General features: G+C 47.9%; 1 protein-coding gene across 1 annotated transcript; it reads right to left on the minus strand.

The window, feature by feature from the left end:
- Positions 1 to 2,279: 2,279 nt before the first annotated feature.
- On the minus strand, positions 2,280 to 12,966 carry MSL2 (MSL complex subunit 2). Its single transcript, XM_066598023.1, has 2 exons — positions 12,261 to 12,966; positions 2,280 to 5,359 (listed from the first exon to the last, which is right to left on the minus strand). The coding sequence occupies exons 1-2, from the start codon at positions 12,400 to 12,402 to the stop codon at positions 3,744 to 3,746; spliced, it is 1,758 nt and encodes a 585-aa protein (XP_066454120.1). The 5' UTR covers positions 12,403 to 12,966; the 3' UTR covers positions 2,280 to 3,743.
- Positions 12,967 to 13,278: the final 312 nt, after the last annotated feature.

The following is a 13,278-nucleotide window of genomic DNA, read 5'->3' on the forward strand; positions in this document are numbered from 1 at the left end:
AAGCCCGCCTTCGGTATGTGCACACAGGTGATTTTCTTGTGGGAGCTTTGAGATACACAGAACTTGCATGGAAGAACCACCCCATTGTTTAAATGGATTAATTCACACAAGTGATTTTCTCTCAGACTGATTGTCCATGTTAGGGGGAAAAAAATAAATAAATAAAATAGCACTATAATTCCAATTTTTGTGAGATGCAAGAATTGCCCATAACTTTCTACAGGAGTGTTATAACATTGTGATCACACACCACAAACGTTTCATGCAAGTGGGATGCCGTTAACTGAAGTAACTGTGTTTCCCCAAAAATAAGAGTGTCATATTAATTTTTGTTCGAAAAGGTTTAAAGGGGTTCTGACATGAATAATGTTTTTATGCTTTAGCAGCCATTGTTCCCTGCTCTGCCTAATGGACACAGGGAACCCACGGTTTAATGGCTGCTAAAACATAAAAGCAGAATACTTACCCTGTCTCCTGTTGTTGTTGACATCGGGGGGGGGGCGGCATCTCCCAGCAGGCGCTGCTCTTCCTCTTCTTCCTCCACGAGCCGCGCTGCTCCGGGATCGCGCGCATGCGCAGTGGAGAGGTGCCCTCTGACAGGAGTCAGGACGGGCCGCGTCTCCACTGCGCACGCGCAGAATCTCGGAGTTCGGCCAGGACGGACGGGCCGCCCACAGCAAGCACTCCTTGTGACGTGCTTGCTGTGGGCGGCCCGTCAGTTCACCTCGGAAGTGGCTGACGGATGGAACAGAGCAGGAAGCGGTCATTTTGACCGCTCCTGCTCTGCTTCTACAAGCCACAGAAGATGATGCCGGCTGGAGGGGACATGCCTGGCGATCGGTCCTAGCCAGGCAAGGTAAGTACATTTTTTTTTTTTTTAATGTCAGAACCCCTTTAACTTTTTTACATGTATAGCTGCCTGGACACTATTTAAACTGACTTTTTAATTAATTGTTAGCAGGGCTTAATTTTGGAGTAGGGCTTATATTTCAAGCATCCTCAAAAAGCCTGAAAAGTCATTTTGCATCCTCAAAAATTCTGGAAAATCATGCTAGCTTATTTTCAGGGTATGTCTTATTTTCAGGGAAACAGGGTATGAGGACCACATTATAAAGGACCAGGAGCTTCACAGCACAGAAAAATGGGCGGTTTTCACGCACATTAAAATTGCATGGAAAACGGTTTTAACTGACAAATGACACTATCCTGTGCGAATACGGCGTTCATTACTTCCAATATTTGGTTCAAAGAATGAAGACATTCACTCCAGCACATCATACTACCTGAGGCAATGGCTTACATAAATGGTATAGATGGATCTCCACTGGACACAAAAGGCGACCGCATGAGGCTCCCGTCGGGCTGTAATGGGCAACTGTTTAAACAATTCTTTTATCAGGATTTTAGAAACTGTCAGCAACAGGAATGTTCACATTACGGACCCAACCACATCTGCAGAGGAGATTCCGTCCTGGTCAGAAGACTCTTGATGAAATAGTGCAACATGTTGTACTATATTCATCTGCTATGGTGCCATTCAGACTGCTGGAAGGCAGATGAACCTCGTTATAGTAGGTGTGGGATCTGGGGTTTTATTGTTCAGCTCTGAGGACTCAGCAGCACAACAGGAACCTCCTGGAGCTCCGATGCAAGATATAAAAAGGCCCTAATGTGTACAACTGTCGAAAATCATCATCTCCATGCACACCACAGTGGTCTGGAGCCTGCGGGGTGACAACAGGGAATGTGCATTGTGCTGGAGAAATTAATCTTTAAAAGCAGCTTTCCAGGACTTAATAAGGTACTACGCCTCACTTTTTAAATGGCCGCAGTCCCAGAAACTGCTGCAGTGGTCACATGACATTCATTGTTCACAAGACCGCTACAACAGTTGTCAGGACTGAACTGTATTGGGAGGCCATTTAAGATGGGCGAGTAGTATTTTATACCGCTCCCTGCTTTTAAAAAAGTGTTTCAGTCTCAAACCACCGCCCCCCCCCCCCCCTCTTTAAAGGAGTCGTACAATAGTCTGATCAGGGAAGGTCTTATTGCAAAGACCCTCGCCAATGCAGACTAAATGGAGTGACAATAGTGCACACGTAGCCACCACTCCATTCATTTACAAAAAGGACTGCTGGAGATAAAGGAGCGCTCGGACTCTGGTTACCGTAAGTCCCATTCAAATGAATGGAGCAGCACTGTGCACGTGCAATCACTGCAATGACAAGAAGGAGATTTGGAGGAGGGGGGGGGGGGGGGGGGGGGTGTTAGAACCCCTACTGCTCAGACTTATCACTTATTCTATGGATGGGTAATAAATCTATTGAAGTACAGCCCCTATAAACAAAACAGCATAAATGTACTCCAGTACATTGTGCTGCATGAAATAAAGGACTGGTAAGACCTAGCTAGTAGAAACACATAGTCCAGGTATTGCAGGGGTAGCAAGGATCCCAATACAGATCTGGTTCTATCATTTTCTTACACAAGTTCAATTTTACTCCGTACTGGACAAGGTACAACCTAGAGAGACACTGTACATCAGGTGACATTTGGATTCATGAATGTGAAATCGAGATGTGCATCAGTTACAGAATAAAGTCACATTCTAGTACCCGTATTATGACCCAGACCCTCTTATAATTCAAGTGAGCTAAACCACGTTCAATTCACTGAAATTACAGGGCGCCCAGTCTTGCGGCCATAATATGCATTCACATGTCAGGATGTAGTAACGGTGAGCTGCTCTGTGTGTACAGATCCTAAAAAGTAGACTATTGTCTCCACCTGAAGTGTTCGAGGATTATATGGAGTGCACAGAAAATAAGTGATTTTTTTTTTTTTTTAAAGATCATTGACCATTAAACAAACCTTCAAGACATTGTTCAAGCCTTCGATAAATACAGGTAGAATCCAAATGAGCATTGCAGCCCAATTAACCCATTCTCTACAGACATACTCTTTAATCACTCGTGTGATGCGATGACGGAGGTGACATATACAAACCGGTGACATCATGAGCCCTCCACGGATCTGGCTGCTATTGTATACAGAAACCATAACGATACCTGTGCGACGTGTGATCTACTAGATATGTTACCTTTGCGTGTGAACTCATCTAGGACAGCATTAAGGAACGAGACTGGAGCAGTGAGAAGATGTCATGTACTTAAGGGTATGTTACTTCTTTGGAATGCAGCATGTACGTTAGACAAAAGATGCGAGTTATCATTAGACTTACAAGGGAACGGGAAATATTGCCAAATATCAAATCCTAAATGTGCATCGTATGGATTGCTGCAATCGAAAAATCAAAACTACAGTGGAATTTGTACTTGGCTTCCTAAAATAAAAGATGGCCAAGCAGTTAAAGAAAGCCATCATGGTGGCCAATGGTTAAAACAATGTATGACAGGATACGAGAGGTTGTTGCGTGGTTGCTCTTTCTTGCCAAAGATCATTTTCTATAAATCAAGTGCATCAGAAAAGTCTTCTTGTTAAACCCTCATACTGAAGAATAGAAAAACTGACAGACTTTAGGGTTACAGTTTGTCTTAACAACAATTCTTTTTGCCCCTTCCACCCCTCCCAAACCTGGGAACATGAACACATAACTTAGCAATAACACTTGATACAAGTGATCTATATGCAGAAGCTCTGGCAAGTTAACCAAACAGAACCATAGCTGCCATAAAACTGCAACCATTTCTCCTGTCCTAACAGCCAGGGAACGGCTGGCGAAATTAACAGTCAAACCTCAAGTCTATCGCTTCGTCTAAGCTTTTGTCATCATGGGGACTGGCAGCTAAAAAAGTCGCTACGGGAGAACCCGCGACATTAATGACACTGGCGCTTGTGCTGGCATTGCGTACAGCAATGCTGGTCACGTTAATGCCCAAAGTAAGCCGGGTCTGTTCTAACGCCTTCTCGGGCACAGCAAACGCCTCTAATTTTTTCTCCCCATTTGCCATGTAAGAGTTTTGGCAGCCACGGCAAATACAGTCCAGACAAGCTTTGCGATTCGAATAGCAAGGACATCGCTGACCTCGACAGGTAAGAACACTTGGATTTTGAGTAGCACGTCCACATTTGCAGCCTTTTTTCTCCGGTGGCTTTTTATACACAGTTTTTGTTGGGCTCCCGGGAACCACGTTATTGCTGGGCAGTTTCTCCTTCATCTTGTCCTTTGTTTTCAGCAAGGGTGGTTTGGATTTCGGATGTGTTTTCTTATGCATGTGCTCCGGATTTTTCTTCAAAGTCTTATTTGATAACAGAATAGTCTTGCTGATTTTGGACGAGTTACCCCCATTGGGGACAGTAACAATGGGCTGCAAGAAGTTTCTATTTTCCCGAGCTAACAGAAAAGGAGTCTGAGACCCTAGCGCCGGCCCAAGGATAATGCTGGAAATGGGAAGCGGCAGGACTTTCTCGCTGTCGCTCTCTGAACGTGACCGCTTGCGATTAGTTTTCACCATTTTTAGGGTTGCAGCTGTACAAGAGACGCCAAGAGGGGGAGTGTGACTGTCCGCCAAGAGAACAGCATGTGTAAGAGGCTGTGGACAAAGATCCAAAAAAGCTCCGTTTGACACAGACGAGTCCAGCGCGTGCTGCAGGTCGCAGTCAGTGACTTCTGAACTGGAAACGGTCTCCAGACTCTGGAGAACTTCCTCTACGCTAAGAAGTAGAGGGTCACTGCTTTTGAGATCGTCATTATAACCACATATATCGAGGCCAGCCGCACATAATTCACTAGTGGAAACCGGGTCACAGACCGCCTCTAAGCTCTCAGACAAGTCCTCCGTTTTAATATCAACAGCTGTGCAACAAAGGTCAATGGGGCCGGGGCTCTCAGGGGAAGGGATATTTACAGCCAGTTCTGTTTCAGAGGAAAGCCCATTGCAGTTGGGCAAACCATTAGCAACTGCGCATTCGCTATTAAGATCGGGTGTATCTTGCGGGATGGGACAGATGTTTGCCTCCGGTTCAGTAGCCAGTTCTGAATTAGAAGGTAAAGGGGAATGAGAAGGACACAGCGGTGAAGGGGGCTCAAAAGTTTTCCCATGTTCGTCGTCCGGGGTAGATTCTTCCACAGATTCCTCTTGAAGAAATGCCAAGATGTCAGCCGAGCACTCCACGGTATTTAATAAGTCCTGTGCCAGCGGTGTGTGGGTGATGTACTCACAGAGTTTTTTGTAGCAGCTCACCAAGATGCCCAATTGCTTGTTCTCCTCAAACTGATCGTAGTCCTTACACCAGCTGCAGGAGGGCTTCATCATCATCTTCTTACCTTTGCACTGCTTGCATACATAATGTTGACAAGTAGAATTGATTGGAGATATAGGTTCTTCCAGCAAGTTTCCTGCAGAGAGAGACAGAAGAAGTAAACATTTGTTTCCATTTGTCTAGCACCAGTTATGCATCTGTAGATTATAGCATTGTAGACTCCAACTACAATACTTTATCATACCAGTCGTTAGGTTGGGCTCATGCAGGAGTAACGCAGTGTTTTACAGCTCTAGAGCCAGTATTGGCCTGTTATATTGCCGCATATGGCAGCGATATTATACTGACATGACAGCCTAATCTTATAAACGGTCATGCGCAGTACACCCATTTTATTTTATTTCCCACAACAGCGCTAATACACAATCTGTACGTGTGTGTGTGTGTGTATATATATATATATATATATATATATATATATATATATATATGCGCCCATAGATCTCTAACTCACGTGTATATACAGAGAAGAGGGGGGGGGGGGAAAGGAAATAGAACCTGTTGGGGGTTTTTTTTTTTTTTGCACTCATGCATTACACAATGCCAACACGCTAATGTGATCAGAACTGCGTAAGCAATGCAATTGATTGCCTACGAGAACTTATCAGAGTTACAGTGTCCACGTAATATGTGGTAATTACATGGGCGGATTTGTATTGCGGATTCCGCGATAGTTGTCCACGTAGAAGATCCGCGGTAAAACATGGGCACTGAAGACATGCATTTTCACGGCTAAGTACTGCGCATTCCGCGTACGGAAAAATAAATCAAAACATGCTCTATTTTGCCGCAGAAAACACGAGGATGACCTCCACTGATGTCAATAAGGTTGTCCGACGCACAGCCCATGGACATTAACACTGGATATGGGCTGTGGGTATGTGCGACATCCCTAAGTAGTGATGGCACAGGAAGTACAAAAACAAAAGAAGAAAGGGCAGGAGGAGGAGGAGAAGCACTGCGCATGAGGCACGCAGGGTCACCGGCTAGGCTTACAGCTGGAATCTGTAGAGGGTCTCCCACATGCGGAATCTGAGCCATTTGTGTGAGCCCGGCCTTGGGCCCCCTGCACATGACCAAGCTTGAATTGTAGAATCCACAGCATTTCGCACCAATTCAAGCCAATGGAGCATTCGCATCTATGCTCACACGCGCGGGCAGCAACTGCGATTTTCCACTCAAGGAGGACAACTTGCAGCATGCTCCATTTTTGTGCAGACTCTGCACAGCCAGCTTCCATTGAAGTCCATGGAAGCCACTTGACCCGTGGCCTTCCACAATTAACATTGCCAAAAGGTTGGGAGACCCACATCATTGCCTAGCGACACCGCAGGAAAGAGAAACATTGAAGGGGGGGAATAAATAAACTGCACATGTCCAACAGCTCGCCGGCATGACCATCCACAGTACAGAAGACAAGAAATTACAGGTACGCACAGAAGCCAGCCAGGGCACAGTGTCAACTGCGGGCGTGCAGCAGACCAGATGGCTTCCATTGACTTCAATGGAAGCCGTCCCTGTGGGATTTTCAGAAAAAGGGAGCATGCTGCGTTTTTTTTTTTCTCCCCCTTCTCCGGGGAGAAGAAAAATAAAAATCATCATGCGCAGGTATTTAAAGGGGTTGTCCCGCGCAGAAACTGTTTTTTTTTTTTTTTTTTTCAACAGCCCCCCCGTTCGGTGCGAGACAAACCCGATGCAGGGGTTAAAAAAAGAACACCGCACAGCGCTTACCTGAATCCCCGCGCTCCGGTGACTTCTTACTTACCTGCTGAAGATGGGCGCCGGGATCTTCTCCCTCGGTGGACCGCAGGGCTTCTGTGCGGTCCATTGCCGATTCCAGCCTCCTGATTGGCTGGAATCGGCACGTGACGGGGCGGAGCTACCAGGAGCCGGTCTCCGGCACGAGCGGCCCCATTCAGAAAACAAGAAGACCGGACTGCGCAAGCGCGTCCAATCCGGCGATTAGACGCTGAAAATTAGACGGCTCCATGGAAACGAGGACGCTAGCAACGGAGCAGGTAAGTGAAAAACTTCTGTATGGCTCATAATTAATGCACAATGTACATTACAAAGTGCATTAATATGGCCATACAGAAGTGTATAGACCCACTTGCTTTCGCGGGACAACCCCTTTAAATACTTGCGGGTGCCCAATGATAGTCTATGGGCATATTGAACTGCAGATCATCTGTGCGGGTGCCCCACGTGGATTCCACAATCCACCTATACCCGTGGACATGAGGCCTTAGGCACGGCAGCAGTTACACACCTATCCGCTCCTCATAACAAAACCCTCCCTGGGGGTATATGAAGCAGATGGGGCTTCTGCTCCACTGGATGAGTCTCCAGAAATCATTACTAGATGCCACACATCACAGAAAAGGTTCTCTCAGTTCATAGACGAATGGCGGCTTCTTTCAACGCGTCGATAGCCACTTGGTTGTAATCATTCCGTGTAAACGGTCCTCATCGCTCAAAATTCGTTAAACATATAATTATTTCACTTGTCATCTCTGCCTTTCAATCAGCAAAAAAATACCGCTGGACCAGGATGAGCTGCAGATGAAGGCTGTGCTGAGACAACTCATTGTAAGGGGTGTTCCAGGACATTTTTAACTTTCGCTATTGATGATCAGAGGGGACCTGACGCTCAGATCCCAGCGGCCGCTGCTGATATGGTTAGCAGCAGAAAGCGCTGACCCAATGGGAACCACCCTGTGCCTGCAATACTAGCCCAGGCCGCTGCACTATAAATCGGCGCCTTCTGCTTCCTCCGCTGACTACAGCAGCAGCGGTCCCGGGAATCAGCCACTGATGAACAGTTTAGATTTCTGACAAAGTTAAAATGTTCCAGAATACCTTCTAAAGTCATCCTATTTACAAGAGTTTAATTGTAGTTTATATAACCAGAGGCTGCAGCCCAAAACTGAACCCCAAGCTTACGGGAAGCGTCTATAGCAGTCCTGTGAAAACTACCATTCCACGCAGACTCTGCAAGCTTGCAGCTGTTAGGGCATTCTGGTAGTTGTAGTTCTACACAAGCAGCAGAGCCGCAGGTTGCAGAACACATCATACACGCTTGGGGCCTCAGTGATTAGCTGGACGCAGATCTTCACCGCTCGCCTCTGCCGGCAGTCAGACACACGTGGAGTAACACAAATGTACAAACTGTCACACAGCGACAATCTTACATTGTCTGAATATCATTTCCTGTAATCCATCCAGAAAGTAGCGATGAGAAAGTCTCACTGGAAGGTGGCCAGCTATAGAGGATACACAACTCCACGTGTTTCCTCCGTACTGCCAGCACCAGTAACCTCCCCTGCAGCGCTCACAACACTGATCATGTAGAGGAGGGAGGGGGGCGTCTAGTCAGGACCCCACAACACACAGTATCACTGCCTAGACAGGGGAATCTAGACGCAGCTTCACTTAGCAAGTACTGCTCAGTCACATTCGTGTACAAAAAAATAAAAACACCCCGCAAAACAAAAAGGCAGCATGCTCTATTTTCCAGTGTATTTGCTCAGGGAGAGAAGACACATCTTGAACGTATTAAATTAAGAGCATCAGTGCGGGGTTTGTTTTGGGTTTTTTTGTACACACAGAGTACAATATAAACACTGCTGCGCCCGCGAACATGTATACGCTCGTTTGAATCTGCCCTTACTGTTCACATCACTTATGTATAATTTTCTACCTTTCTCCTGTGGATATGCCATAAGTGGCGGGCTTTAGGGCTCAGTCACACGACCGTGATTTCAGTGCATATTACGGCTGCGTGACACGTGGTGAATGGGGTTAATGAAAGGAAATGGACTTTGATCTGTTCACATGGTGTACAGGCGGCAATTTATATACGACCCCGCTATGATACAGACTAAGTCATTCATAGGGGAAAAAAGGCAGTCACACGGTGCATGACGGCGTGCGTGGGATATGCGGTCATGTACAGGGCACTCGCTGCCATACAGCATCCGCAGGCTCACAAAGACGGGTTAAACACTGCAGGACTCCCGCAGCGTTTTACGGATACGATCGTGTGAATGAGCCCCCAGGAATGACTTTTCAAAGGCTGACGCGGCCGTGTAGTAAAGGCTCCTACAGGCCAATGAACAGGACAAGACTGGATGATGCCAGGGCAGCAGGCCTGAAAGTGAAACTGAAAGTGTGCTCAAGGGATGGAACATATCTGCACCCTTTAAGGGGGATTATTTGGATTTCAGCAAAGAGTTCATTATTAAAAATAATAATGTTATCTGCTCAGGAAATGGGAATCTTCTAGGTTTATTCCCAATCAATGAAGTTAGTCTTGGCCAGGTGATGGACATAACTGGCCAAGACTAGAAGTAAAAACTGACTATTTCTAATGTACATTTAGTGTATAAATTAAGCATGCGAACGTTCTTTCAGCGTATAAGTGTGTGTGTAATCGCCCATGTGAATACACCCCAAGTCCGTCCGTCCAATAGTAATACGGGAGTCAATAGATCGAACTGGATGGACATACGTCTTTTTTCGGCCTTACATACTATGAAATTGTGTTACTTTCATGCACATCGATTTCAACGCATTCATGAGTGATGCCGCACGTCCTATTTTTGGGCAATTCCAATTTCCTATTGGGGATCTTTAAAAATGGCATCACACTCACAGAGACCCCATACTTGCCTCCAGACACACCGCCCCACGTGACGCTCCGGCGCACATGTGCAGTAGAGCGCATGACGCGCCGGCCGCGTCACATGACACGCCCACCGCGTCATACGACGTGGCCGTCGGGGAAGCGTTTTCACGCCATCTTCTGCTGTGCTATACAGTGGAAGATAGCGTGACGGGCGGCTTCCATCGAGTGCAATGGAAGCCGTCCGCCCACAGCAAATAGAACATGTTACGGGTGAGTAAGGACGAATTCATGGGGTGGAATTCCGCACCGCGAGCATTGCGCTATTAGGTTCAAGAGAACCCAATAGCTTCGGGGCAACGCCGGGGATTTCCACCACGTAATACGCGGCGGAAATCCGTCCGTGGGAATTAGCCTTTAGGTTTCCTACTGATTTATAAATAAACAGAGCGTACCGTTTGTGGCAAACATAAGCCTAGTATGCTACTGGCCAACCCAGCGGCACGGGGCGCAGATGTAAGGCCAGAAGCAGGGACTTCTGAACTAGGTTTGACCAGTTACAGTCTATGGTTACATCATGCAGGGTTGTCCCGTACAAGCCTTTTGTTCTCCAGGTTACCTACAGGTGTTTACAAGCAGCAACCAGACCAGTCTTTTCCTATTTCGTTAGGCGCCATGTTCAAATCTAAGGGTGCATTCACACAGACATGGGCGATTTCAGTCCGTTCTCAATGCGTCCTTAACATCCGTATCCCAACTCCCAGAAGCCCCGCAGTGAATACGGATGTTAATGGAGGTCACTGCTTTTTATGCACCTGTAGACTTTAATGGGCCATTTTGGTCAGCAAATACAGACAAGCCTAGGACAGGTGCGCAAAGAAAACCGCAACACCGCTCCACGCAAGAAACACGTCTCAATACACTAATTTCATTTAATGGGTCTGTATCCAGTCAGTAAGACATGGGGACTGGATCTTCGGCCCTGTGAACAGGTCCTTAGGCTGTAGTCACACGGGAGAGTGCAATATTAATCACTAAAGAAATAAATAAATTTTAAAAAAACAAACAAAAAAAAAACAACTGTTTTTGCGTGCAATTTTAACAGTTTATGCGCAACTGACAACCGTTTTACATGCACAAAAACAAAAGATGGCAAAAAAGGTGCAACCCCCCCCCCCCCCCCCCCCCATAGTAATGTGCACTAAAATCAGTTTGCTCTCGCAGAGCATGCAGGGGCGATCAACGTGCCCATAGAAAGTAATGGCCGATTTTCGCACAAATACAGGACGCATAGCGATTTTTTCAAACTCGAATTGTCAGACAAAAGAAAAGAATTGCGCGTGTGAATTAACACGGGTGACTTTCCCACGCACCTTCGGTCCGACACAGGGGTCCTCCTGTGCGAGTTCTATCCATCATTTTAATGCATTAAGTCACACAAACCACTTGAACAGTCAACCGTTAGAAAATTCACAGCATGTACTATTGTGTGCGATTGTTCAAGAATTGCGCATTATTTTCTATAGGAGCATACAAAAAAAAAAAAAACGCGATTGTGCTGGAAAAGTAAATAAAGATGCATGACAAACTAATGAGGCCGTCTCCCATGGGCAGCCCGGATTCTGCAGCGGAGTCCGACCCTGTCCCCGGCCAGCATCCGCACGTACCTTTCAGTTTCTGTAATGCGCATGGTCACAGCAAGCCATCGGACATGCACAGTACAGATTTTTCCTTTAATATCTTACTTTTCCCCGGCACCGTCGCTAGGCGATAACGCAGGACCTATCCGCAACATCAGCTGCAGGTGGTACAGACCGCTTCCATTGACACCAATGCACACAAGAATAGAGCGCACTGCGATTTTATTTCTGCAAGCAGACACGCAAATGTTCTATTCTTGTAACGGGTTCGGAATGCCGCGGATTCCGGCAGTTGATGTCCGGTCGTGTGCAGCCGCCTTAATCAGTGCGTTAGTTTGCCGTGCTCAAAAGCAAAGACAAGTCCAATAAAACACCCGCGCGCAAAAAAAAAAAAAGCCTTGTTCATAGCGCAAGAAAACACTGCGCTAAAGAAACGCGCAATTACGTTTGTGTGAAATCAGCCTGAAATAAAATAATTGGGGGGCCAAAATCCACCCATCCCGCAGAGGCTCTCATACGGCGGCGCAGAGCGCTCAGCGGAGGCGATCGCTTCCAGTAAACCGGCGTCCGTCAATAAGAGAGCGAATGGTAAATCAGCGCTGTGGCGTACGATCAGCAGAAGCGCACACAGTCAGTGGTGGTCGTAGCTGTGCGCAGCGGCGGAGGACGATCCTGGCTGCCGGCCCTCCCACCACCGCCGCCCCCCGGCTCACCGCACACACAGCAGCCCAGGGCCTGCCGGAAGAAGGGCAGCATCCTGCAGATCTCGGCTCTGGCCTGCGGGTCCCCCGGCGTGTAGTTCAGCACCAGTCGGCTCGCGGAGATGAACAGAGTGGTGGCAGTCACCGGGTTCATTGCAGACTCCTTCCAGCGGCGGGCGGCAGTACAGAGAAATGTCCCGATAGTCCGCTCTGTCCCGACCACTCGGCACCCTCCCCCCTCACGACACAGCACGGGGGGGGCTGCACATGTCCCAATCCTCACCCCCACGTCATTGTCTCTGGGGGGCGCTGCTATCCCCCCGCGTCTACAGCAGGGAGGCCGGGCTCCTCATCCTCCACCTCAGCGGCAGCGGCGGCCGTCACATCCCCTCCGCACTCGGGCGCAGTCTTCCGGCGACGACGGGAACTGTAGGCCGCGGCGCAGGGAGGCCTCAGGCTGTGGTCCCGTGCGGCGTCCTCTAGGCCTCCGGTGACAGGAAGCGGCTTCGGCCTGCTACAGATGATGGGCGTACAAAGGCAAGGCCTCCAGAGGATGGCGCTGTGTGCCGGTGCTGCTGGGGGTGTCCGGCCGGTATTATTGTAGGTGGAGGGGGGAGGGGTCGTTGATGACGTCGAGGACGCGCTCAATCCTCCGGTCCAGTCGCGCTCCCAGTGGCGGGAAAGGCGATCAGGTGACCCGCGCGCGCGCTCCCAGAGCTCGTCGCCGCCAGGAAACGAAGGGCGTGGCCGCTGCTATGGGGCAGCGAACGAGTGCGCAATGGAGACGCGCCTGCGCAGAAGAGACGGCTAGGATAGAAAAAGAGCCTATAGAGTAGTTTGGGCGGGAACGGTTAATTTGCGCATGCGCTGTAGCTCCTCTCTGCCGCAATGGGTTATTATTATGATATAGTGTGATATTATGTTATTAGCATTGCACTAGATTCATACAAAATGGGGGAATAAAGGTGAAAAAAGAGATTATTAACGTTTTTTTTTTGTGTGTTGGAAAATGAAAGCGCTGATGTGATTG

This window comes from Eleutherodactylus coqui, chromosome 1, assembly GCF_035609145.1.
Source record: "Eleutherodactylus coqui strain aEleCoq1 chromosome 1, aEleCoq1.hap1, whole genome shotgun sequence".
NCBI classification, from domain to species: Eukaryota; Metazoa; Chordata; class Amphibia; order Anura; family Eleutherodactylidae; genus Eleutherodactylus; species Eleutherodactylus coqui.